The sequence below is a fragment of the Pieris rapae genome, chromosome 6 (genome assembly GCF_905147795.1).
Source record: "Pieris rapae chromosome 6, ilPieRapa1.1, whole genome shotgun sequence".
Lineage (NCBI taxonomy): Eukaryota > Metazoa > Arthropoda > Insecta > Lepidoptera > Pieridae > Pieris > Pieris rapae.
This window is the reverse complement of record NC_059514.1, coordinates 1,548,797-1,576,756: the sequence shown is the minus strand read 5'-3', so window position 1 is coordinate 1,576,756 and position 27,960 is coordinate 1,548,797. Positions and strand designations below refer to the sequence as shown.

At 33.7% G+C, this 27,960-nt stretch overlaps 1 protein-coding gene across 2 annotated transcripts; it reads left to right on the top strand.

The window, feature by feature from the left end:
* Nucleotides 1–291: 291 nt before the first annotated feature.
* On the top strand, nucleotides 292–23,682 carry LOC110996984. 2 transcript variants are annotated; one of them, XM_022264906.2, is made up of 16 exons: nucleotides 292–585; nucleotides 993–1,135; nucleotides 6,561–6,865; nucleotides 10,910–11,016; nucleotides 12,764–12,933; nucleotides 13,330–14,294; nucleotides 14,572–14,674; nucleotides 15,276–15,413; nucleotides 16,063–16,224; nucleotides 17,159–17,266; nucleotides 18,255–18,403; nucleotides 18,703–18,837; nucleotides 20,292–20,357; nucleotides 20,945–21,032; nucleotides 21,542–21,644; nucleotides 22,119–23,682. In XM_022264906.2, the coding sequence occupies exons 1-16, from the start codon at nucleotides 491–493 to the stop codon at nucleotides 22,168–22,170; spliced, it is 2,889 nt and encodes a 962-aa protein (XP_022120598.2). In that variant the 5' UTR covers nucleotides 292–490; the 3' UTR covers nucleotides 22,171–23,682. The 2 variants fall into 2 exon arrangements, with proteins under 2 accessions (XP_022120598.2, XP_022120614.2); XM_022264922.2 differs by lacking the exon at nucleotides 20,292–20,357 and having other exon boundaries at nucleotides 293–585.
* The last annotated feature ends 4,278 nt before the right edge of the window (nucleotides 23,683–27,960 follow it).

The window sequence follows — 27,960 nt, the reverse complement described above, 5'->3', positions numbered from 1 at the left end:
GTACACATACTAGTAGATTTGTCATTATTTTTTTCTAACGCGTAAAAAAAGGACACGTCAAATCGAGAAACTCACGCTTCGTTTAAGTCATTTAAAAATAATGTATAAATAACAACAAAAGATGATACAAATTATTTATTTATACGTATAATAATGTCAGCATAGATAGATAGGGTTATGTGCCTGATTCTATGCTGCTTTGTTATCTTTATTAGTGCTAGCTAGTTCTACTCTGATGGTGAGTTTCTACTAGTCTTTGTAGGTAACAAGTTGTCTATGAAATTAACCGTTGTCAGATTTTGGCAGTTGTGTTATCTGCCAAATTCCAAACTAAATTGTGTGGGACATTTTCATTTTCGTGTTATTCTGATAAACTTAATTTTTTCTTTAATTTGTTCAGTATTATCCGTGCTTGTACGTTATACATTCAAAAAAATTAAATGTGATTAATGAATAAGTGCCAAATTAATGTTGTGGTTTATTCGGTATTATGAATCAGTTTGATCACAATATAAACAAAGATAATATGATCGATTCTGATCTGATTGACGTGGAATCCTTAGATTTTTCAGATGAACAGACTTGGTAGGTTGTTTACTTTTTTTAGCATATATTTTCTACATACGTCGTTTGAACATGCGACAAATCCAAGTCCACTTTACGGACTAGACTGACAGGATTCTTGAACTACCACCTGTTTATAATAATTGTTTTTTTTTGTCTACAAATATTTATATTTATACTCATCTCTATACACCTGCTAGTCATCTTAAGTCTTGTTAATATTTTATTTGGATTAACACACGACTTTAATACTTTTGTTTAAAAAAAAATTAGATCTTTAAAAAATCTATTTTAATAATAGTGCTTATTATGGAAAAGTATTGCTTGTTTTTTTCTAATAAGACAAAGTCAGATTCAATAGCCAATAAATCATTACCTAGACCATATTATTAGCTATATTAAAATCAAGTTTTTCATTTATTCTGTAGGTTGTATAGAGCATCTGGTGACTCAGGAGAAAGGTTTGATTTATTTGAATACAAATTAAACTTTGATTGGCCTATAAATGAAGATGATGATTATATCAAAGCAAAAGAAGACTTACTGGGAGTTTTGGATAATGTACTCAAAAGTAAGTCACTTAAATGTAAATTTGTTGAACTAAAATCTCTCATCTTTTTGATTGATCATACAAAATTTTTACAATAATTTACTTGTAGGATTAGTAGTGGTTTTTTAGAATATTCATATGATAAAATTAAGTATCTGTCCAAATGATTTTTGTAAAAATGTTAATGTTTCACATTATCATGTTCAGTTTTAGGGCTGCTATATAGACAAAATTTAAAATAACAATGTGATATGATACTAAAAGTAAACAATGTATTGTCATATTGTGCAAGTAACATGATAGGAGATACATTCTAGCTAGCAGAAACAATAACTTGATCCTATGCAGTCACTAAGATCATATTTCAGTCTAGAATACTATAATTAAGACACCAGACTACATGTATTTCTTAAATATAATAAATACCATTATTTTGTATAGGTACTAAGCTATTGTTAATCTAATCACTTTATTGATGTTGGTTATGGTTGATAGACTTTCAACAAAGAGTGAGTCATATCTTATATGCATTGCTTTAAAATCAAACATCACATATGTTAATAATTTTTTTACATGTGGAGATTAGTATTAGCTTATAAACAAATACTGTCCATTTATTACAAGAAAGTTTTTTTTTTTAAAGTCATACTTTCCGGTACCTTCAACATTACAATTATTGAAGATATACATGTTTATTTTTAAAGTGTAGTTTTTATTTGAAAAAGAATTCTTTTGGTTCATTAGATAAAAGCTCTATAGACTAATTAATTAGTAGACTAAATAGAAAGTGAGAGGTACAAAATATTTTTTTTATAATGCAATGTCCTATTGACAATGATAACCTATTATAATTTTAATTTATCTGTGTAATATTATCAAATATGTTCTTGTTTCTTATCAAATATCAGTGCATTATTTCATTACAAGCCAATATCTGATGTCTGCAATTTTATGGAGGCTATATATATAGTTATATTGGTAATATAATGGAATCTTCCTTTTTTAATAAATTGTTGGAACAAAAGATCTTAAATAATCAAAGTTTCACCCAGTTGTATCAAGGCAATATTACAATCATTTAATTCTGCCACATTTACAGTTGTATTATGGAGCAAAAGTTTCATTATATGGACTGTATGAAAACATTTTTTTATTGACTGCATCTGTTTATTTATATTTAATATCCTTTTTATTTATTATGGTACTTCTTTTTATATAGTTGTAACTACTTTTTTAAAAATTTAGGTTAAATTATAAAGACTTTCATTTCCTATTAAAGTAATTACGATAAATCGATGATTTGAAACAGATATAATCTCAAAAATATACGCACGCATGCGTAATATGACTACTTAACGTAAATTAATACGTAGTTAAATCATTGTTAAACATAATTTCGTCATTATATTGATTGAAGGTAAAAACATAGGAAGCTAACGAGGAAGTAACTGGTTATACAAGTATTTTCTCAAGATACGGTTCCTACATGACTTATTCTTGTTTTCATCCGGTTACAATACTATTGTTCCTAGTTGTATATAGATTTTGCATATGAAGATTGTCATATGGATTTATGGTCTATGCGTGTGGCTGCGATCAAATCGCTTCATGGTTGAATGTTTTTCATCTACATGTGAAAATAATCACTATCAATTTAAGTCTGTTACGCAAAATTTAACTTAAAGAACGAAGAACATGAATGACACTCGTAAATGCGATGGCTATATAGTGAATATTTTTAATGCATTTGCATTTGCCATGAGTAAGATAGAGTAGGCGAATCAGCTGTGTATTCCGAATACAAATATTAATTGTTGCTTCGATATCTTAAGGTGTAAAATACAATTATACCGAGCGTTGAGTTCAGCCACAGTAATTTTAATAAGCGATAAACTTGCTAAACAATGTTAGTTATAATTAATTTAAAGAACACTAAAAAAATATTTTGTAAATTTCATAATAAACATGAAGACTTATTGCGGTTAATTTCAGCTGAAGTTGTCTTAATTACAGCTATTAATGTCACAACTAACGGTACGTGAAAAAATTGAATTTCATATTTCTTTATAATATCCAGTACAATAACTGTAGTTATTATTTCGTACAAAGCTCAAATATTTCGAACGTGGGAATTATACTAAGTGAAAATATGTACTTGTACTTTCTAGACTACATTATTTTAATTACACATTATTTTTCTTAGAGAATAGGAATTGACTTTCGTTTCATTAACTGTTATAAAATATAAATCTTCCTGAATAAGGAACTTTTCGTATATAAATACGTTTTCATATGTATTTTGTTATACAATTAGTTAGTATCGTAATTTTATTAATTAAATACGTAACATATACATTTATTTATTAAAGCTTAAATGGATCATATAGGTAGACTAGGGGAATATAAGATCTTTGTAGATAGCACTTATGACATCGGAAACATAACCGACGACTTTGGCCGCGTTAATCGCTAGCCGCTCTTAAGTCTATAAATGATGTCATTCGAGTATGGATTTGCCCACGCTTCGATCAGCATACTATGAGTATTGAATAGCCGTTTCACTTTCTAGAATGCGTTTTCATGAGGTTTATGGTCGCGTGCGGACATTGCATACCTACTATCGTTGTCCTAATTACGTACCAATTTCTTCGTTACCATTTAAATATGACATGATGTGACAGTCGTGTTAATGTTATTTTAAATAATCTCACTTATAAAAATAACACTTTATTTATATCACAATACACAACGAGATAAAAATATAATAAAAGTAAGTAAAGGATGTACAAATCGGCTAAAGCAGTTTGTTGACAATCCATACGAAACAAAATATAATACAGAACTTAACACTAGTGTGTAGTTTTACTCAATCAAAATACCGGAGTTTTATTGGTAATCAGTTATCCGTGATCGAATAGATAAGTAGCTTTCTGTTTTTTTATTCCGATAATACTTTGAAAACGAACCCACGTTTAGTTGCTATACCTTAAAAGACTCCGTAAAACCGTTGGTGCGCCTTCTAAGACTTATATTTACGATTTTCATAACGATATTACGAGGACGGGTCAAGCACATCTGTTTGCCCTGAAGTGACATTAAAACTTAGAATACGTATGGATATTTAACAAGTATATAACAAAGTCTACATAATAAACATTGCGGACGTGTTGTCTGTCAAATGGTGTACCATTTAAGGAGTTCCGATGGCGGGTTGATGCATTTTGTTCTACATTCAGTATGGAGTGAATATAACCACTTCTTGTTTTGGTGCTATGGCATTAGCAAATAGTTTCTAGTTGGGAAAGGATTATTGGCCCTTTAATGCTAAATTAAATCACACCTTGTCACTGGTTTTTTCATGGTTTTCATCACAGTGTATTGTCTATTTGAAACAGTGTGTAAAGAAACAAATTTTTTAAAGGGTTAAAAAATTTATCGTATGGAATATGAAACTAATTTTGTATGAAAATTTGTTATACGACATTTTAGATGTCGCCAGTAGAATAATTAATTACTATTTTGATACATATTTAACACATTTTCATACTGATTTAGATTTCGTCTTTCTATATACACTACTATTATTATCTTGACTAAGCCAATATTCTAAAAAGGTGAACAATTGAAACTTTTAGAATATATGTATATATTTGAGAATTAAAACTAAATATAGGCTACCTATAACCACTATGCCTAGAAACTTAGAAATACTTGAAAGTAAGTTGAGCTAATTAATTAATAAATTCCCTTGAAGAGATATTTATTATTGATGTTTTAATACAAAATATTTCCACTTAAGAGAGACGGTTATAACGTTAAAGGAGGATAATGGAGGAGAGGAGTAATAAAGAAATATTTTGCGGTTTTAATGAAGCTCATATGAATTCTAGTCCCCTTGCTTAATCCGCGTGATGCGTTTTTCTCGTTTTCGCATCGTTCTCGTCATTCATCGTCGTGGAAAAAACTTTTTTTATGGTGTTCCATAAAAGAAAGTTCCTCTGTTGAGGGCAAACGGGCAGGAGGGTCACCTCATGTTAAGTGATGGGCTCGCTCTCCTTTCTCCACTCGGGCAATATATATTTCTCTATATCAATTAATATTTACCGTTATATACTTTTATGACAGGAGGCAAACGTGCTCACCTGATGTTGGTACCAACGATCATGGGCAATCACTGCCAAGCTCGTAAGCATGTCGCTTTTTAACAATTGGTACGCTCTTTTCTTGAAGAACCCTAAGTTGAATTCTAAGGAAATACTTCAGTGGGCAACGGGATCCATACATATAGTGGTAGTGTACAGCAAAAACGCTCACTTGTGGAGCGACGGATGTCGAGGTGATACGGGTGGAATTTCGTATTCTGCCTCGACGTCTGATCGTTACGCAATAAGAGCACAGTTTAAATATATAGCACATAGGTATTTAATGTTAGCCGTAATTAAATTATTGAAAGACTTAGAATTTTTTTTCCGGCCATATCCAAGTACTTAATTTTTTTTGTTTTTTATCCTAGGAATTTTTTGTATTAAATATAACAAATATGTCTTTATTACTGCTTGAGAGTGAACTGTATAGGTTGGTTTAATGAGTGCGTTCACCTTCTATGCAGTTATCTTCCGTGGCAATCACACAGATAATTAGTTGTCACTTCCAATAACCTTGATAGACGTCTACGTGTGATACATAAAAAAATACACAGAGTATAATCATGTGGCGCCAACTGTATTACACGGAATATATAGGATAAGTAAATTGGCTGCGCAAGTATTCTGCAAGAAAAGCTTGATTACATTTGCTTCAATATATTTTAATATGCTTGACAAAGGTAGTACCACCACTATGTGGAACCAGCTGCCCGCTGAAGTATTTCCGAATCAATTCCACTTAAAGTCCTTCAACGCGTAGCCGTTTGTACGAAATTCGATTAATCGCCTTTTCAATATTATTTATCGACCAACCAACACTTTAAGTTTAGTTTTACAAATGTATTTTTTAATGTTTTCTTCTGACAGAGTACTTATTCGATTGTCAAATCCAGGTTTATCAGAACCTAAACTAATTTAATTATTAGGCTATAAGTCCAACTTAAAAAAAATGATTGACTTTTAGTTAAAGTTCGTCAAAGTAAACGTAGCCGAAATTTTGATCTTTACCTCTCATCCTGATAACTTAAACAAAATATTTATCACGCTACTATAAATATTGCTATAGTGTTTTTATTATAGTATTGCGATTCAGATTTGTTTTTATTTAAACAAACTATACTTGTGCGCGAGTTGTAGAGTCTATATTTCTCTCGTATTGTAAGAACTTTGTTTTCGGAAGACGATGAGGAAAATATTTTAAAATCTAACCTCTTAAAAAGTTTCATATATAAGCTCCTTTTGAATGTTTCAATGTCTTATGCAATTCCAAGGACTACTTAGTAATATCTAATTCCTTTCAGATCAAGCTGCAGCAACGGACAAGCATAAATTCGATTCACGTACGTTCGTGAGACCAAAACGTCGTCCACAAAGACCTAGCATACAGAGTATAGTCGAAGTTAACCCAGCTGTGTCGCCCCACCAATCGCTTAACCAGTCCGCTAACAAGTATCTCACATACAACAAGTATAACAACCCTTTGGGCCCAATCAGCCCCATGTTGCGGCTGAAGACGTTCAATGTTGATGTTAATACGGAGAATAGTAATGTTATCAAAGAGTTTGCGGTGAAAAGGCGTAGTATGGCTCTGGATGATGACCCACAGGTAAGGGACACAAGATATGCGATTGTAGTATTTTGAAGAACGTTTAGGACCCGGAACGTTTAGGAAACTTGTTTCATTCAGTCACTTGTCTGACGGAACTTTAGCGACTTGATTGAATATCGATATTTTGATCCATATCACTTCTGCTGATTTGCATTACACTTATAAAGAACTAAGTCCTGTTATGGATTTAGTTGGTGTTTGCCAACGTTTTTTGTGCAATGCCCCTTAGCCTTTCTAAATTCTTGTGCCTCTTTATGTTACAAAAGAAAAATTGTCTAATCAAAAAATGTTGAAAAATAGTGTAGTCTAGACCGTGAATCAAACATCCATTTGTGTTTAAAGAGCTGTCAAACTATTTTGTCGTGGTTTGATTATACATTTACGTCACAATATGTATTCGTTTGTATAGATATAAAATTACGCTCGGTTTCCAAAATGCTAGCCTTGATGGCTTTAAGTTTTTTCTAATAAAACGATTTATTCTTGAAATAGCTATCAGTTAATTTATTCTTATAGCTTTAAACGAAACAAACACAGCTTTAATACGTAAAATAAATCGTATCTACAAAGAAAAATAATTCTATTTATATAAACCTTTGATTAGATTATGTATATTTAGATTTCCATTTCGTAACATGGGTTTAAAACTTAACGCTCAATTAGTTAGTCTATAGGTTACCGTCACAGTTGTGCTTCTATTAATAGATTTTTCTTTGGGAGTGGCGTGATTGTCATTGTAGCTGATTTCTTCGACTGCTTACATCTCTCATAAGAAGCCGCCTATTGATTAAGTTGTACCCTATTCTCTTGCATACTGTTTTATGCACATAGTTTTCAAGTTGGTTTCAAGTTAACGTATATTATGTCTATATTTGTAGTATATAATGGTTTGAAAGATGGTTAATCAAAGATAGCTAAGTTAGTAATAATTATTCTTCTAATAGGTAGGAATATTTTTATAGAGTTTATGACAATGATTCCTTGTTAATTAAATCCTATCTTAAAACGGTGATAACTCATATATGGGAACCCTTCTAATTTGAGATGAAACCACTAATAAACAGCGCGGCTACTGTCATACCGCATCGCAGAAGCATTTTGAATTCCACCGGGGTGTCAGAAAATAGCTAGTTGGCTTATAGTTTAATTTAGGACTGGCAAAAGACGGTACCTACTCATTCACTAACTGATTTCTACTGATTTCTTACACGACAATATTAAAGGTACGATGTGCAACGGTATCGCTTATAAGCAAACTTCTTAATATCCGGAAGTTGGGCGTTTTAGACACTTCGTAAGAGTGTTAAAATAAAACCTTGAACGTGAAGTATGACGCAATACCTAATTTTTATAATAAATAATGTCAATTTGTATTTGAAGGCAAAACGTTGCGCAAATCTGCAAGTGATAACTGGTTGGATCTATTAATGTATATGGGACAACGTACTAGCCGTAAATAGCTTATAATTGGATAAGTTTTAGTTAATTATGTCTGTCATTGGTTAAGCCGTGGAGCTGTGTGTAGCTACTAAGTTACTTTCAAGATAGAAGAATAAAATGTTCAGGTTTGGCTAGTACAATTTGAGCAGTTTTCACTTAGTGGCCTAAAGGTCGTAGGTTCGATCCCCGGCTGTTTGTCTGGAGTTTCTATGTGCGCATTTAACATTTGCTTGAACGGTTAAGTTAAAAATCGTGAGGAAACCAGCTTGCCTTAGACCCAAAAAGTCGATGGCGTGTGTCTGGCACAGGCACTTGCCTATTAGATTGACACATAAATGTACAGAAATCTGAGGTCCAGATCTCAAGGTTGTATCCGCTACTGATTTTTTTTTTTTTTATAGAACAGGGGGCAAACGGGCAGGAGGCTCACCTGATGTTAAGTGATACCGCCGCCCATGGACACCCTCAATGCCAGAGGGCTCGCGAGTGCGTTGCCGGCCTTATTATTTTGGCTAGTATTTATATCAAGCGAAACGAAGAAATTATATAAATACAATATAACAAAAAGTGATAGTGGTGTTTTAAAAACGATGCAAAGATTTGTAGTTGTTATTTTTAAACTAGAGTGCATGTGCTCTTATCGTGACATACATTTCGAATGGACGCTCTAAAAGATTTTATATTTTATAAGGTGGATAGAGTGACGATGATCTTGCTACGTTTAAACTCAAAAATACAGATTACTACGGCTGTTTGTTACTTGAATGACAACAAAAATTACATTAGATTTGAACCCTACACAAACTATTGAAAATGGCCTCTATTCAATGAAAGATCATTTTATTATTACGATACTCTTTTGATACGGTACAACACAAATACAAAAAGCATCTTTTGACGTGAATTTATTGTGAATGAACAGTTTTTTACGAAGGTGATTTCATTCTAGAAAACACGATTTGTGTTGCATATAATATTAATGTTATGTCATACAATAGCCAAGTCGTGCCAAGAGTCAATGTTTTGTGTGACGTTACTCTATAAAATTGTCTTATGACAACGTTGACAGTGTATCATATTAATCATGCATTACGTGTTTCTAATGATGTCTCTAATGCATTATTATTCATAATATAATATATATTAATAAATATAAAAGTATCACCTCGACGTCCGTCGTTCAAAAACTGAGTGTCTTTGAGGCAGTTTCTGCCGCGCACCACCACTATGTGGAACCCGTTACCCACTTACACACTTTTGTTTAAGAAAAAAGCGCGGCAATTCTTTAAAGGCCAGCAACATGCTTGCGAGCCTAGCAATGAGTTTCCACGAGCGTTAGTATGACTTTACATCAGGTGAGCTCGTTTGCCTACTGTTATAATAAAAGTATAACGGTAATTAGTCATTGGTGTAAAGATAAATAAATTGTCCTAGTGTAGAAAGATCATCAGACACATGAAGGGACCTTGACCTATCTACTGCTACCCATCCTAAGCCCCCCAGTCTGGAAACACTTCGTTAGCGCGATTCAGGATGTCATAGAAATATTTTTTATTCTTATTTCTTTTCAAAGACAACATTGTTAAATACATAAGTTATTTACAATTATTCTTTCTCGTGAAAAAGAAGCGGAAGCTAATGGAGATAAAAGTGGAGTAGGCCTTTACCCTTGATAGGGTTCCGATCGACGATACTGAAAACATATATGGGATGAGAAGAAAAAAAATTATCTAAAAAATAAATGATGAATGAACTCGTAAAACAACGGGGTACCGTTATCTTATGACTCTCCTATATAGATCTTCCAGGTAACCAGATAAAAAACACCAGGAAAGATGCAAAGCCTTTAAAGATCTTCCAAAACGAAATTTACAGACTTAATATATTACAACCATAGCTAAACTTATTCACTATGTCGTGACTAGTTTTCGATTTCGATGGATTTTATTATCACTTGTTTACGCTCGAGATATTTATGTTTAAGACAGCTTTGGGAGTACCGATTCCGAACTGGATCTGCTTGATCTAGGATCGTAGTCCTAATAATTTAGGAAGTGATATTTAAAAGGCATTTAATATAAAATAATAAAAAAAAGTTAAAGTATATAAGTTATTCTTTGAGTATTGTATATGTTAAACGGAATCAATTTGAACTACAACATTTTTAGACCTGAGATTTATGTATCTGTTTTGTGGTAATTTGTCAATTAAATAGGCAAGTAGGTGATCAGCCTAATGTGCCTGACACACGCCGTTGACTTTTTTGGGTCTAAGGCAACCCGGTTCCCCATAATGTTTTCCGTCACCGGTCGAATGTTAAATGCGTACATAGACTGTCCATTACTCCACAGCCGAGGATCGAACCTGCGACTATATGTTTGACAGACCCATGCTGAAGCCGCTAGGCTAGGTAAAACTGCTATATGTTAAACTAATAATATTTTTTATTGTTCTTGCATTCGAAGGAATCTAAGGTAACCAACGCTTTGATAAAAATATAGGTTTGGAGCTTTTAGTTTTTTTTGTTGTTATTGCAATCTTTAATTAAAATAAGTATATTAATTATGGATCAGAATTATTCAATGTTTTTTTAATTTCCAGTTGGAAGATGGCACATCAGAGGACCGGATGTCGGATCATACACGGTTCAAGCCAATAAACATCGACTACTCACAACCGGCGAATAATCTACACAATACGTTTAATAAGTACGTACTTTTATTGCATATTGGGCTTACACAAAGTAAATTATTCTTATAATCTTGGTATTAAAATGGGACAGAAAGGATGGGGATTTTTTTTAAATTCTACTAAGTTGAAGGTAAAGAACTTCACGTATAAATTATAGAATGAAATTTGGAAATTAAAAATTTATAACGCATCATTACATTTAATAAATTGCGTGATATTGTGTATAAGTATAAGCTTGCATTGCACATTTCTGCATTTGTTTCACGAATAATCTACACAATACATTTAATAAGTGCGTACTTTACATATTGGGCAACAAAGTAAAATTCATATACTTAATTTTAACACTAGTATTAAAAAGAAAAGAGCGTACCTATTCTTAAAAGGCCGGCAATGCACTCGCGAGCTCTGGCATTGAGGAGGTATCACTTAACATCAGATGAGCCTGAAAAAAAGCTTATTATTTTATATAGAGTTTTTAAGTCAATTAAGAAATACATACAAGTTGTTTGTTTACTGCCTGTAAAAGGATGTTTACTGCCTGTAGCCAAAGTCAAATGGCATAACAAGAGTAAAGTCTAATACTCGACTGGGGTAAGATGCAGAAACGAGACTAGATAATGAGTACGGCAAAACTTGAATTTTTTTTATGGAGGCAAATGGGCAGGAGGCTCATCTGTAAGTGATACCGCCGCCCATGGACACATTGCCAGAAGGCTCGTAAGTGCGTTGCCGGTCCTTGAAGAATTGGTACCTTCTACTTGAAGGACCCTAAGTCGAATTGGTTCAGAAATATGGATTTATAAATTGAGCAGCTGGTTCCACATAGTGGTGTTGCGCGGCAAAAACTGCCTTAGAAATCGCTCAGTTGTAGAACGATGGACGTCGAGGTGATACGGATGGTATTTTGTATTTTGCCTTGACGTCCGATAATGAAAGAATGTACTTTAATATACTGGAGTCATAGGTTGGGCTAAGCCTCGTCTCTCAATTCCACCCGGAATCATTTCCTGTCAATGTTTTAAAGTGATTGCGTATCTTAATGCATTTAAAGATTAAAAGACAAAATAAAAGAACGTGTTGATTGCTCGACATGACTTGGCAGTCACGCGAAAGTGAATTGTATTGATTGGTCATGTAATCTAAATGGTGTAAGCCAGCAATAGCTAAGTAAAGTAATCTATTTAGTTGTGGTGTTTTTTATGTAATAGGAGGCTCATCTGATGTTAAGAGATAATGTTGTCCATAGACACTCACATTACAAACTGTGACTGTTTTTGTGTGTGTATAGTATAAAAATTTCTTTTAATAAAGAAATAAAACAGTGGTTTGTTAAATGTATAAAAATTATATTAAAACATATTTTTGTTAGACGGAATAAACTCGTGACCTTTAATTAAAATTTCCCCTATTTATTTCGTAATCCTTTATAAAATTATTCATAATAAACTAAAGATATAGCCAAAGATAAAATACATACAAAAACGTGCAAACATTTACTAAAGGAAAAGTCAATAAAAATGATTCAATACATTTAACTAGAAAGTACTTAATTCGGCTGTTATGTGATGGTGTGTGAGTGTATATACGTGTGTGTGTGTGTGAGTTGTGTTCGATATTCTTAATACTCCTTATAAGCATGTTCCGCGATAGGCTTGCAATCAAATTTTTCGAATCGGCTTAGAAAATTAAGGTATTGTTGGAATAACATACACCGTTTTATATTTAAGTTTAGGAATCCTAACATTAAATACGAATTTTCAGGGGTTTGAATATTTTTGCGGATAGAAATAGTCTCAATATGTACCAGAGTGGAGAGTCACTCATGCGCATGTCACCACCGAGTCTTGTATCATCACTTGTTATGGAAAATTCGGGCAATTTCAACCATGACTCACTCGAAGGAAAGAAATCGTTGCCGCATAGGGATTCAGGTATGTTATATGTTATAGGTGATATTTTTGTTACATAGAAATAACCCATACGCCCACGAAACGCCGGGCCCAGGCAACTTTGCTCTTCATCTTAGGGGCTTTCCATTAATCACCTGATGTTTTTCACCCCTCCCTACCCCTGGTGATACGTGGTGAGGTTTAAGATGACTTTGCGATCTGCCGATCAATCGTTTTCCTAAGCCGCTTTTCGGTTGAGATCATGTGTTTGACGAAAGAATAAGTACACGTGTTATCTTCCTTTTCACCCTGCCCATGGGTGATATATCGTTTTAGTGATTTTTGCCGAATTGCCCCCCCCTTTTAGAACCTCACGTGGTTAATGGACAGTCCCCTTGCTTATTGTGCGATGTATAATGTCGTTGATTTAAATTCCAGGTCCACCCACCTTAGGTCGTGAGAGTATTAATCCGATGATGACCAGTATGACTTTGAGTATTCTTGAAGATAAAGACATGAACACCAGTTTTCTTTCGCAAACAACACATCCAGATAGTCTTCTAGATTCTCTTCCGCCTAGCTTAGTTAATTCTGTCAACTCTTCCTATATTGTGTCGAATTCTTTGAGAAAGGCAGACACTCCAGACACAAATATATTTAGTTCAGCCACTTTCACACGTTTAGAGCAATCAGAGAAACTTCTAGCCGCTCGACCGAGATGTCAACTATTCAATACATTCAAACGGGACTCGATAAAAAATTCGGAAAGCTACACCAAAGCGAGGGAAGAGGCGTGCCAAATCGATACCGCGAAAGTATTAAACGAAAATAGTGATAATTCAAAAGAGTCGCCGAAAAGAAATGGCGAGATGAGCGAAACAATAACGCTGCACTTCTCAAATAAATTCAGAGATACGGATGCGGAAAAAGAAAATCTCAATACGACGTTCGAGAAGGACGATGCGTTTTTCAATGAGGTGGAGGTACAGAGACTTGAAGGGAAGACCAGTTTGAACGTTACGATGGAAAAGCAAGAACTAAACGAGATCATTCAGGCTCGGCAGAAGTTGTCTTTGGCTAGAAAGGCGCTTCCAGAAGCTGATAAAACTCCAACCGACACATCTCCCATTAAAACGATACAACTACCTAATCAAACTATAACAGTGCCACGACAATCTATGGAAAACGCAGCAGAGTTATTAACTAGAAGAAGAGTCATGAAGCAAGAGGAGTCGTTGAGAGAGCCACCGAAGAGGAATGCCACCTTCAAGAAAGCGTCTCCTAAAACCAATCCAATGGATTCAACTGTAGTGTACGTAAAATCAAATGAAACACACATCATTGATATTAATTCAGCTACTATGAATCTGATTGACAGCACCGAGAGGACTCTAAACCCCGATGTAAGTATTTACTCCTGTATATTTAAATATATATCATCTGTATACTATGGTCCTCGATACTAGCTCAAAGCTCTCAAAAATAATAGTACAAAAACGTATTAATGGTTTGCTGGAATCCTCGAAAATGCATATTGTTTTCAAGCATAGACAATGTATAGGTAATAAGTATAAAAAAGGAAAAATCACATACGAGTAAAAGGAAAGTAAACCTTATAGCTTGATTGATTTTTACTGATGAAAAATAATTATTAGATCAATATGTTATATATTTTTTTAGGATTGGGGACTGGAAGACCGCGCAATGGTAGGGTCAAGTGAAAGCGCTGAAACCGATACGGGAACATTCAGTTCTAGTAGTCCACCGGATCATGCTGACCCTAGTAAGTCGCCTCATATATTTCTTATTAATAAAAAATATTTGATATTCGATCGAACTGCGGCGGTTAAATAGGCCTCCTGGACCGTTGTGTCCTCCAATAGGCCGCATCTCACTTAACACCCGGGGTGATTGTGGCCAAATGTCTGTCGATATCTGTATAAAAAAGTTATAATTATTTTACTTTATTTAATTTAAACTGACAACTGACACACTTAGAGGTCATACGTCAACGTCAAATGTCTAAATTACAAATGAAAAATACGCTAGACCTAATTTTTAATGGTTATATCTGATTAATGAATACATACAAATGTTATTCATAAAAGATTAATCAGACTTAGTACTTCTAAAAATGATAAATTTTCAAGGACAACTATCCTCTCAAAAGTATACAATAAATTCGTACTTTAATTTAGCCATAGGTGAAATAAAAAATCTGATTTAATATGCTTTATTTTTCGAATAAAACAGAGAAATTGTTTGATTTTTGTAAAGACTAAATCGCTCTTAGATTTATTCTTTATAACAATCCTCCAACGGTGTCTAAGCGTGCATGTTCGTGCAACATACGTACGTACGTTTACAGAAGTTTTCTTTCACAGATTTGCACGTCGCTTCAACACCTCTAGTACTAAAGAAAGGGGTGAAGAATGAGCTTTTGAACTTGCAACATACGATTTCGCCCATTTATGACATCACAGATCAGTCATACACGGTCATCAAAGTTCCGGATGGAAATGGTAATAAAGTCTTATCCAAAAACGTATACTTCAAGTCAATTTTACCGTTTCTTTAGGCAACATAGAAATGACAAGTTATTTGTTGATAAGTTATAACAAAATACAATGTGGAACTTGGGGCCTGCCGCTGTAAAGCTATTGCATAGCATTTTTAGCAACTTATGCAATTATAATAATTTATTTATGCAGTATTTTATTTATTATATATTTATATATTATAGTATCCTGAGAGTACTCGAGCGTACCCTTAAAGGCTCCTCCTCCCTTAAAAATGGGTGTCTATGGGCTGCGATGACTAGCCTTTTTGGGCGTCCAGCAGGCTTGTTTGACTCCCTATTATAAAAAAAACTATTTTCGTCATAAAATGAATTTGAAGTGTCAAAAATAATGTTTGTATTTCTTTTCCACCGAGCGAAGTTATTTAAATCTTGTATCGATGTTTTAAAATGGATACATAAACTACTCAACTCCATCATATTTTTTCCATTTGCCCTACTATAAGAAACGATGACAAAAATGGAAAGAAACAATGTACTTTTTTGGAGTTTGGCAACCGGATAGGTCCTTAGAAGTCTAACAGAAATTGGTGTCTTTTTCTCAGTAGAATTATTCAAAATGGCGAAATAATATTTTTTGAATGTAATTGTAGGTATGGAGAGAACCTACGATCTGAATACAACGGTGATAAATAGCGGGACGGTGGTTAGACGGACAGCGCCTAAACGTGATATTTTGACCGGAAAGTCCACGCCAGAGAAGAAAATAACGAACCCAGTACAACAGAAACCAAATTGTATACCTTCTAGTGCTGGTAAGAGAATTTATATACTATCGACATGCCACTTCGTATGGCCAACACGTTAGTTGTTCTGTGTTGAATCTTTCTTTTGTTCATCAAGAAAAGAGCGTATCCATTCTGAAAAGGTTTTCGCATCGAGTGTTCGTAAAAGCATTTGCAAAATATGTCCAGTAGATCCAGAGATTACGTACCCAACAAAACTTATAATATTATTGTAGATAATTACAGTATATAACTCAACGTTTCCATAGGAGCCGTCTTTGTCGTTCATTTTCATTTTCAAAAAAAAAAAAACATTGGAAGGAGGCACTTGGAATGTGGAATTTACCCTTGTTGGCTTTAAATATTTACTTAATTAAACTCTATACATTTTTTATAAAACGTATTCTTAACAATCTTGCTACAAGTGCGCATGTTCAAATTTTTATTACGCTAAATAGTGAAACATAAATGTTACTAAAAATCTATATACTAGATACTTCTACTCAAAAAACATATATGCTGCACTGCCAATCTCTTCCATGTACCTGTTGTTATACTTTTCTTCCTAAATTGAATTGTTTTTTTTTTTCTCTTTTGCGTTTGGGCACCAGTAAAGTGCTTTCTTGCTCTCCTTTTCCTGAAGACATGACCCGCCTGTGGCATTTTCATTTAGTTTATATTTTACCATAGGATTTAGTAATAATAAAGCAACTATTACCGTAATTAAAAGAAAGAAGGTATGGAACTAAAGTATGTAATATATTATAAATCTTAGAGTAATTAAAAGCTTATTATTATTATTACGTTTGGTATCTGGATAGTTTTGTCCTATAGAAATAAATGAAAAAGTATGTCCATGCATATGCATATAAAAATCATTAACACTGGTGATGATTAATGCCCATTAATTCTGGTTGTATCTTGGATCTTGATCGAAATTGGTAAAGGTTTTTATATATTTCAGGAGTTGTAAGAACAATGCCTCCTCCCACCAATGTACCAAGAAAAATGGCTTTGCCGACGTCTAAGTTGCGACAGTACAGCTCACATAGAGAACTCAACCGGATACCAGGTATTTTATTTTATATTAAAAATCAATTTAATGTTTCGCTCGAATGGTTGACAATTATGTTATTTCAAATCACTTAAGTAGAAGAAATGGAAATTTAAGTACTAATTATTGTTCTATAAAAAATGTATTCTTTACCTAAATGCAGGTGTTGATTTAAATTAATCTTACTAAGAAACTTTTTGCTCAGAATTTCTCTAAAGCTAAACGAATCGTTTGTGATAAATTTTATTATCTTAGTGTTACCATGTATAACATTATTTATTTAAGAATATGCAAACGTACGTGCTAAGCTAATGTTCGTCCACTAGTTTTTAGTTTATAAATTTTGTAATCTTACTATATATATGTGGATATATGAAATAATTTCTGCACTTAGTCTAAGGTATTTTTATATATTATTTATACTATTATTATCATCGTCGCATTGTTGCCTTTCGCTGGTATAAAAATACCATTCTACCCCGGCTACCCTTCTTATATAAGGTGAAGCACCTTCCCTTGCTACTAATAAATAAATAAATATAAAATAAAAATAAAAAAGTTTTAATATTAAAATGTTATATTATTCATTTTAAGTAGGTACATCTTTCTTTTCATAGTGTGGGAACCCTTTTAAATAAATATACCTGTGTTAGGGTTCCCAGCTCTTCCATAACAAACTTAATTACTTAAAATATCATTATTTAACCAATTCGTTTCCTTTTTATTTTTATTTTTTGAACCGTTATCATCACACCTGAGTCTGTGCATGAGTAAGTGTGGGTGTGAATGTGTGAGAGAGTGAATGAGTGAGTGAGTGAGTGAGTGAGTAAGGTGTATTTACATCGTGGGTCTCAAAAGCAGCTCTAACACTGCATATGGCGTGATCATAAGCCAGTATTTTATTAGGGTTTTTAGTTTGTAGGCGGTGAGAGGGTAGATGTTAATGCTACTATTTCCTTTCCTATGATACCACTTTTCCGATTTTCGATTATATAATTGATTATAGCTGGAAGAACGATTCCTGGTATACCGGGACGTACGATGGTGAGGCGTAATGTGTACGCGTCAAATCCTGCTCTTAGTCCCACTGCGCCTGCGCAGACTATCACACAGTTGCCGCAAAGGAGGCAGTCGGTTGTTATACCGCCACCGCAGGTATTTCAAACATTACTTTATATAATTATCTGTAAAACACCCTTAAAAAAACTGATATGTATGTTATGTATTTAAAATGTGAAGACGTTTATGAACTATTTTGAGAGCTCTGCTTAATTTTGCTGACAATCGGAGGAGGGGAGATAAATTGCAGTAAATCTACTTATTTTATTACTTAAAAAAAACGTATGCGTTCAAGTACTTCTGAAATACCCTGAGCTTGAGTAGCGTAGTCTATATTTATTTTATTTAAAAAATATTAAAAAATCGCTACTACAATATTAATTAATGAATTTCAGCACGAGGTAAATGTCGATATGCACGTGGAAAAGCTATCGAAGCCTGCGTTTACAGCGCCACCGGCACTCGTGCGGCAGGGAACGGAAACTTTGCGGAGAGAAAGGCCGCAAAGCCAATTGGCTCAACCAAAAGATGTAAGTTTTATGATAGTTTAATGGTATTTAGTATGATGTTTTTCTGAAATTGTTATATGAAGGACGAATAACAAAATAAATAATTCAAATTTTTACGACATGATACTTGAAAACTATTTCGTTTTTAACACATCAAGTGCTTCTCGAATCCGAGTGGATGGCACCGCTACTTTGTTCTCGCTCCACTCGGATCCGAGCAAAATTGCGGGCGTCCCATTTTTTTTATACCAGTGCCATCCCTAGCTGTCGGATCCGAGTAGTCGGCACCCAATGAGCTGTATGCTGACCACTTGGATTCGAAAAATGATTTTTTTTAATAAAAAAAATAATACATTCATACATATTTTCAAACATTCATATTTATTTAATCAAAATTCGCCATAACTATACATAATTTGTATCCATTGTTTAAGCATTCAATGAGTTAAAAGTGTTTTTGTTATAATCCGGGATTTTCTCTTTTAAATGTGTAAATTTAGATTTACATTTGAGAGTTGCAAAGATACTACTGGTGATGGAGCATTCGTGTTTGTGTTATTGTATCCAAAGTTGTGATAATTCCAGTATGCTTTTTCATATGTGTTTCAACTGACGGAACGCATAGAACACAGAACCTATAGAAGATAATAGAAAAGCCTAGAGAGACTATAGGCTTTCCTATCCTATCTATTCCGTATGTCTGTCCTTTTTTTTAAATTTAAAGAAAGTACAGAATCAAGCTATGTTAGATAGTATTTCTTGCAGTTTGCGATTCAGAATGCCAAAATGTGCATTGCAAAGTATACCTTAAAACAAGGTAATAAAGACGAAAAATCAAAATTCATAACAAAATACCTTGCTCATACTAGTATACACCTGTGAGGGTAGACTTCTATGTTTAACTTCAGTACGTCAAACAGATATAAAATTTTGACATATAGGAGTCATAGTTCGCGCTCATTTCCATAATTCATAAAATAAGACCATAAACTAAAGAACAGTGGTCTAATTTCGTCGGTACACCCAGAATTCGGTACAAGCAGTTAAAGAAGTAGTTAAAGCAGTTAAAGTTCGAGATAAAAAACATGTTTTATTAGACACGGTTTATATTAACGATACGCGGACGATTTGTGTAATTCACGTTTAAATATAAAAATATCACATTGCGCAATGTTCGTGCTAAGGTAACATACTGCAAGAAATACAGTTATATGTTATGTGTTTGTAATACTAAACTAGCTGCTGTGATCTTTGGCAGAATGACCAGCGCTGTGGAACAGCCTGCTCCTCAGCATAATGCTGAGCAGGGGCCAATTACAAGCACAACACACACGCATTACAATAAAAACAAAAAAAAAATCTTTGATTTTTATTTTGTGTTTAATACATTTAATTTTGATTGTAATTTTGTATGTTTCTGTGTGTTTTGTTAGTAATAAATTTTATGTCTATGTCTAATATGTTAACTTTGTTAGCTGCGATTGTCGGCCACGCCCATCGCGACCAGTGTTCCCGTCTCCATGCGGAATCATTTCGCTCCCGTGAGTCACTAACATACTCATTACTAAAACACTAACTTAGCGTTTCGTGTATCTATAACGAGGCTTTGGATCTGAATATCTGCTGATATAGAAAACTTTTTTAAGTGAACAATTACCGCTCGTAATTATATACGTTAAGAATATCTCTAGTCAAAACTTAGCGCTGTAAATAAAAAATAATCGTAAAAAAGATTCTCCGCGTTGAAGAACGTATATGTATACTATATAATCTTCAAGCAGTTTTGTAGCTAGCGATTAACACTTGCTTTTCACACAAAGTAAACATCGTGAGGAAATTGGCATTTCTTAGACACAAAAATGGACACGTCCGGCTGATCACCTATTTGTCTTAAACAAATTGTGTTGATGTTATCTGTGGTGCCACTCGATTATTATTATTTATTTTTTGTGTTAAGAGCAAAAAACTCTAGAATCTAGACATTTGACTTGTAATGCTTGTTATAATAGAACTATATGTTTTCAAATTGCTTGCTAATAGTTCTAAGTTCATTAATGCTTTGGTGGTGGAGACGATGGGGTGTTTTTTGATTTATATGTTTTAAAACGAAATTATCTAAAAATCGCAGCCACCGTGTTCGCGGCCATCTTCTATAGCGTGTGCGTCACAACTCCGCGTTTCGAGGCCGACTTCTGTGCCCTCGCGTCAAGTGGCAGGTGAGCTTGTCATGGATTTTTTATATAATAGGGGGGTAAAGAACGCCTAAAAAGGGCAGTCATCGCACCATTTTTAGTTGGTGCTTTGCCGGCCTTTGAGGGAGGAGTACGCTCGAATATTGAATAGTTGGAGGGCGTGTCTCTCAGGGAAGACCCACGCCAGGAGTCGATTCCACAGTTCGCTGGTTCGCAAAAGAAAATGCCTTGTGAAACGGACTGTGGAAGATTTCCAGCCATCGTAGATTTTGTATTAGATACAGTCAAAACTGTTTACGACGACATTGGTTACGATAATTAAAGGTCCCGGTTGAATTAAACTTAATAACACAGTCATCGGCTGTTACGACTATCGGTTTTTACGACCAAATATGAGTAGTCCTCGTATATCGTTACAATAGATTTTTACTGTATTTTAATTTCATATAGTATTTGAATAAAGTAAATAATTTCAGATAGACAGATAAACAGATATATAAATGCCTGTTACATTATCAATTACACTTTTCCAGTGCCAGCTCAGATGGAGCCGCAGCGGCCTCAAACGGGACTCGAATCCCGTGCATCCGCATTACCGAGACCTTCACGTCTTCCTGCGCCAAGGCGTATGCTCAGGTAAAAGGTTGGGTTCTGGTTATTCTAGAATTTTTGAGCTGACCGCCTACCTCCAGTAGTGGAGAGGCACTACAAGAAGAAGAAAAAGAAAATAAACTTAAAAGAAATGGGCAAAAAGAAATTCTATTAAGCCCATGATAATACAAGAGATTTTGTTATATACTACTTTTTAATTAGCAAAGCAAATAAAAACAATACAATTATTATATTCATGCCTTGATTGATCAGTGGGATTCATAGAATATTTTGTGTGTTGCAAAATACACCAACGAATATCTAAATAAGGATACGAAGATCTAAATATTTATTTGTTACATATGCCAAAAACGTAATAAATGTAACAATCGTCTAAATTCCTTAAGCATTCAATTAACAATCTATAGCTTATATTGGTCGGTAGTTTGTATCTACCCACATTTCTGTTAAATTTATATCTACCCGAGATACAATTGTTTATGTTTATGCTGTTTTCAGACCGCCATCAGTATATTCAGTTGCGCCGACGGCCGACGTGGACCAATATTGACCTCATGTGCCAAGATAGGGTCGTACCCTTTACAAATTAATATACCCATTGACATAGATAATAGTCTCAGCTGTCAAAAGCGTGTCAATATATCGTTTGAAATTTCACTTTTGTTTCTACAGAATTATCTATGGATAAAGAATTTCGTTTTCTTTGCTATAATAAATACAAATAAAGTAACATATTATAAATTCATGGAAAAAAATATTTCTGCCCCATTCCATTATTTAACGGGACCACAAAAATATTTATAATGTTTAGGCATAAAATTAGAAAAATCAAATTTGTTAGACATGACTATGAGCTGAGTCTTTTATCTATGTCATAACGACTGAACACGATTGTGTCTTTTCTAAATATTTTTTTAATTTTTATATATATTTTTAGTAAAGGCGACGTTTCGTCATAGATAGGAGGCGATACGATTTTTGAATTTGTGAAATTTTTAATTTTAGGAAATCATAGATTATAGATCTGTCAAATTGACGTTGACGTTTTGAGATTTGTTTTTTAAAACTAAGGTAACTTAAATGAATTAAAGGAACTTTTGATATTGAAATTCAATAAAATAAAAAGACATACTTAACATATTATTACATCAGATATTAATTACCAGCACATAGTTCCTTATATTATTTTGTCTAAACGATTAAACATACAAAATTTTCTTGAAAATTTTGCTATGTACGAAATCGAAAGGTATGAAAATCACTTTTCAGTAATTGAAAAGCCGATTGATATTTCGACCTTAAATCTAATTTGCTCTCTTTATAAAATCAACTCCACCTTTAACACGATTTGGTACAAACTTAACTTTAAGACATTTTGGTGATTGCGAATTAAAATTATGTAAAAAACTTATTTATTTCAATTAAGACACTCGCATTTTTAATGTGTAGGGACGTGTAATTAATTCGCTTTAGATATAAAATTTATTATATACGAGTATTTACTAACGTTTTGTAAAATATGAAACCGATTAAAACGCACAAATCCACACCATTTAAGTTTTGATGCGATTTTGTTTACTCCCTGTATATTTATGTAAAATTGTTGTATATTATGTAAATTATTAATATACCTTTTTATCTAAATCGCCTATTTTTCACGACATATCAAGTTTTCCTTCATGGCTTAGCAATAAATCCATATACTCGCTACAGCAATCCTAGTAACAATATACAACCATTTTATGAAAACCATTATTGAAATAAAGCTTGTATAGAGACATTTAGCCGGCTTGTAATTATATTAAATTATACGACTGTCATTCCACTGTATTTCCTAAAAACATTACAAGATTTGTTATTCTATAGACTAGAAAACTTCTCTCAATAAATATTTCATACAAAACGACTATTAAATTTTAGTTCAGAATATTTTAATCCAATGAAAATCAAAAATTGGGATTCGCTTTAATCCTTGTGTTGTGCTGTGCGGTTATTTTGACACGTCGTGCCTTAGGTAGAATAAGAAAGTTTGTTTTCATTTTCTAATAAAAAGTATTTACAACCGCTTTGTTTTATTTGCAATAATGATTGTCCATAGATAATAGATATGCATGCGCTTTAACCCATTGTCCATCTTTAATCTGTTACGTAAAATTGGTTACACACTGGGGAACTGTTATGTCCGGATATATTATGTACACAATTATGTGTAGCTACTAGCTGTTCACAACAAGATCTATCAAATTTTCTTAGTTTAGTTTTGATGACATTAATCGCTTTCTCACAATAGATTTAGAGATTACCCGCGCTTTTTAATGAAATTTAATACTAATAATATATCGTAGTGCTATTCGCTACTACTTAAGACTAAGTTTAATCACTGGGTATATTATGAAATAATCAGAGAACCAATTCTAAATATTGCAACTTGTTTTAAGTACGACGGGAACTGTAAGTTGAGAGCCCATTCAAGAATGGCATTTTTTATAATAAAAGTTGTAGCTTGTGCTCGAAACTATAAGAAAAGTCCAGAAATGTTTCGTTTACATCGTTATACACTTTACATGTAAATTATATTACGATTTGTAATTACTCACATCGCTTTTATTTTCCAACCAGTTTAAAGAAATAAAAAAATTGGTTTATGGTTGATAATACCTAACGCTGGCCATAGACGGACCGCATGTTGCAGCCGAGACCGACTGCTCTAGAGCGGTCGCAGCACGGCGATCTGCAGTTTCTATACTAAACTCATATCCGCAATACCCCCGGGTAGTAATACCGCTCGAGCAGTTCCTGAGTTTCGCTATGCGGTCGACTGCTTAGAGCTTCCGGACTTACCATACACGAACGCTACAAGCGGTTACATCGTCTCAAACTTTTTGGTCTGTGTGGCGCATGTCGCGTGACGGTCGGCCGCGGAGTAGGGATAAAGTAAAAGGCGCTCGTCATAGCAGCCAAGGCTAATATGGCGGCGCACATAGTTCGCAGCAGCTGACCGTGCAGTGTATAGACTATTATTCATTTGTGCCACTGCTCCACATTATTTTAATGTTTATATAATAATCTAAATAATTGTTAAGTATTATATTTGTCGTACTCTCTAAGACACGGAATTCAATAAAAATATTAGTTGGAGACCTTAGAGAGTTAGTCTACTTTTATTAGTCCCATTATCATTCCAATTTTCCAAGTATACAATTAAGATTGATAAAGCGATTTTATACCCTTAATGGAATATTCTTCCAATAATTTTTAGTTAAATCTTATCTTATATCTTTAAACGAGCAATTCTTGTATCTATATACCTATATATATATATATATATATATATAAAAATTAAAATGGTCTTCGTTTGAGTCTGAGTGCTTAATCACGCCTAAACCACTGATCGTATCGACATGAAACTACCACCATTCGATGCGAAATTTTTCCTAGATGGTTTATGGCTCTAATTCTAACGTTTCTTCATTTTTTTATTGCTGTTTTACTTTTATGAACATTTATCCCGCTAATTGCAAGCGTTTTCTCTTGATTCTTTTGTTTTCATGGATTGCAACGGAGTTTACTAAACGGATAATGTTATTTTACATTCAGCTAAGAATCTACTTACAAACTTTCACGCATCCAGCCACCAACTCCCACGCACCCCTGCACACTCACTCTCATTTTTTGATAAAAATAAAATGCCGTATCTATGATCGAGTATCACTTGAGAACGGCTGGACCGATTGGGTTAATTTTTTTAATTGCCTTCAGAATTGTCAGCAGAACGTTTATATGTAAGAAAATTTTAAAAAAGTCTGCTAAAACGTTAAAAATTTCGATGATAATCGAAGTATTCCAATTTCTATAGTTACTCATCACGAAATCTCGGGAACTATAGGACTTAGAAATGTGGAACTTGGTAGGAATATTACTTTCGTTATGTAGAGGTCAACTAAAAACGGATTTTAAGAAATTCATCCCCCAAAGGGGATTGCGGGGGGGTTAACAATGAACAATTCCCGTTTTTAAACTATAGCTCCTATAAATTCCAAATTTGGTAGGAATCTTCTGTAAGAGATGTAGAATTTTACGGTAGCTCACCCCACAGGGGGTTGCGGGGGTGGTTTAACAATAAGGAATTTTTATTTTTTAAGCCGCAGCTCCTACAGACTCCAAATTTAGCTAGTGGTAGGGGAGCTCACGATGCTAAATGGGGATTTACTCGAGCGTCGTGGAGACCTATTGGGTTGTAAAGCTTAGATGGTAAGAAGAAAAAAGGTGGTTGTACGTAAGGGTTAAAAATGAAAAAAAAATTAATCGAGCGCGTCAGGTTTTCTAAGGGGGTGTTAAGTGCACCAAAAAAAAGCTCTCATTCAATAATCTGACGATTTCGATCTGAAGCAAACTCGCAGCCATTATTATAATGTGCAAAAAAATTCGCCATTTTGAAATACTCAAGCGCGTCAGATTAAGATATATATGGTTCAGATTTATGTTCTAAACGTACTGTCACATAATCTGACGATTATCTAGAGGGGTTTGCCTGATCTGACAAAAAAAATATTAGAAAAACGGTTCACCCTAAAGGCCATCCCTGCAATTCCATTCCTGGGCGCTTAAAGTTGTACTGGGGAGCTCGCTGAGTTCAAATAAATAATATTTCTATGCGTTTAAGCTCTCCCAGCTCGAAAATCTGATAGAAGTTTCGCTATTATATATTCGAACACTATTTTTGAAATTTTCAAACCCCAATAACTTTTGAATGGATCAAGCAATTTTCCCGCGGTTGACGGCGATCGACGCATTTTTTAAGCTCTAATTATTTAATTACATCAAAAACGATAATCCGATATGAAATGTCGAAGTTATGTGAAAGAAACACTTTTTCGGTTTTCTTTCGTTTACGATATCTCTCGAACGAATCAACCGATTTTGACCAGTTTGGTGGCGATCGACGTCGTGTTTCAAGCTCAAAAGTGGATTAGTTTGATTAGAAGTTGATTGATAAAGCTGTTTAAAAGTTATTGCAAAAAAACAAATTGTTAATTTTTTGAGGGAAACGCGGAGAAGGAAATGTAGGCATCACGCAGCTGCACGCGCGTTTATCGCACGAACTTTATCGACGAAATTTTGTTATTTCGGCTTCCGGAAATCGTCAGATTATATATTTTTCAATATTCTTCAATTATTTCATTCAAAATAAAAAAAAGTTTAGCTACGCTCGAGAATGTCAAGATTACGTTTTTTTTACAACTTTTCTGCCCTCCCCTTTCTTTACGTCACTCTCAAATTGTCAGATTAGTGGAATATATTTAGGATAATTTTAGGATGTAATTAACTCACACTACCTTAATCTGACGCGCTCGAGAATGTATGATGATCAATTTTTTTTTACTTATCTGATCCTGTATCCTTCACGGGCGGCCTTATATATGGGCCTCATATTTGGTGGAGGTACTTAACCGGGTACAAGGTATTCCCCTGTATATTAATCTGCCGCGCTATAGTAAATCCCGAAATCCTCTCTTGGGCTTCCCTACTATAGAGTCGTCTATATGTGATGCAGAAATGATTTAAGAGCGGATTTTACAACAACCCACCGCCGAAAAAGATTGCGGTAGTGGGTGTTAAAATGTGAAATTTCTATTTCCAAACTGTAACCTCTATAGACTTTAAATTTGGTAGTAATCTTTTATTTGTCATGCAGAAATCATCTCAAATAGGAAATTTACGAATTTTACAAAATTCTATTTCCAATAGGGATTGCGGGGGTGGGGGTGAGAATGTTAAATTTATGTTTCCAAACTGTAACTTCTACAAACTCCAAATGATTATTTTTTTACTGTTTAAATAGAAAAGGTTAAAGTCAATTGTTTTTTTTTTATTTAATTAATTTCATTTGTTTTTATATAACCTAATTAATTTTATGATAAAACGTCAGTTCATTAGCGGTTGAGAAGTGAAATAAAAATGTCAGACAGAGAAAGTATTGAAAGTTTATGTTTGTGTGCTGACTATGTGTTTGGTTCTAAAAACTGGTCTCATGAGATAAATCTTATAAATAAAATTCTCGTGTCGCGGTGTTTGTGGTTAAACTCCTCCGAAACGGCTTTCCCGATTCTCATGAAATTTTGTGTGCATATTGGGTAGGTCTGAAAATCGGACAACATCTATTTTTCATCCCCCTAAATGTTAAGGGTAATCCACCCCGAAATTATTTTTTTCAATTTTAGATATTTTTTTTAATTTTTTTATGATACAGCATAAATACATATAACCCTGAATTTTCGACCCTTAACAATCAACCCCCTATTTTAATTTGATTTCTTTGATTCTTTATTTTTGATATTTA

Coding starts and splice junctions, on each gene's coding strand:
- LOC110996984 (XM_022264906.2), top strand. CDS start 491: ATGAATCAGTTTGATCACAATATAAACAAAGATAATATGATCGATTCT. Junction 1,136..6,560: donor TTTGGATAATGTACTCAAAA/GTAAGTCACTTA, acceptor AATTCCTTTCAG/ATCAAGCTGCAGCAACGGAC. Junction 21,033..21,541: donor GCCCTCGCGTCAAGTGGCAG/GTGAGCTTGTCA, acceptor ACACTTTTCCAG/TGCCAGCTCAGATGGAGCCG.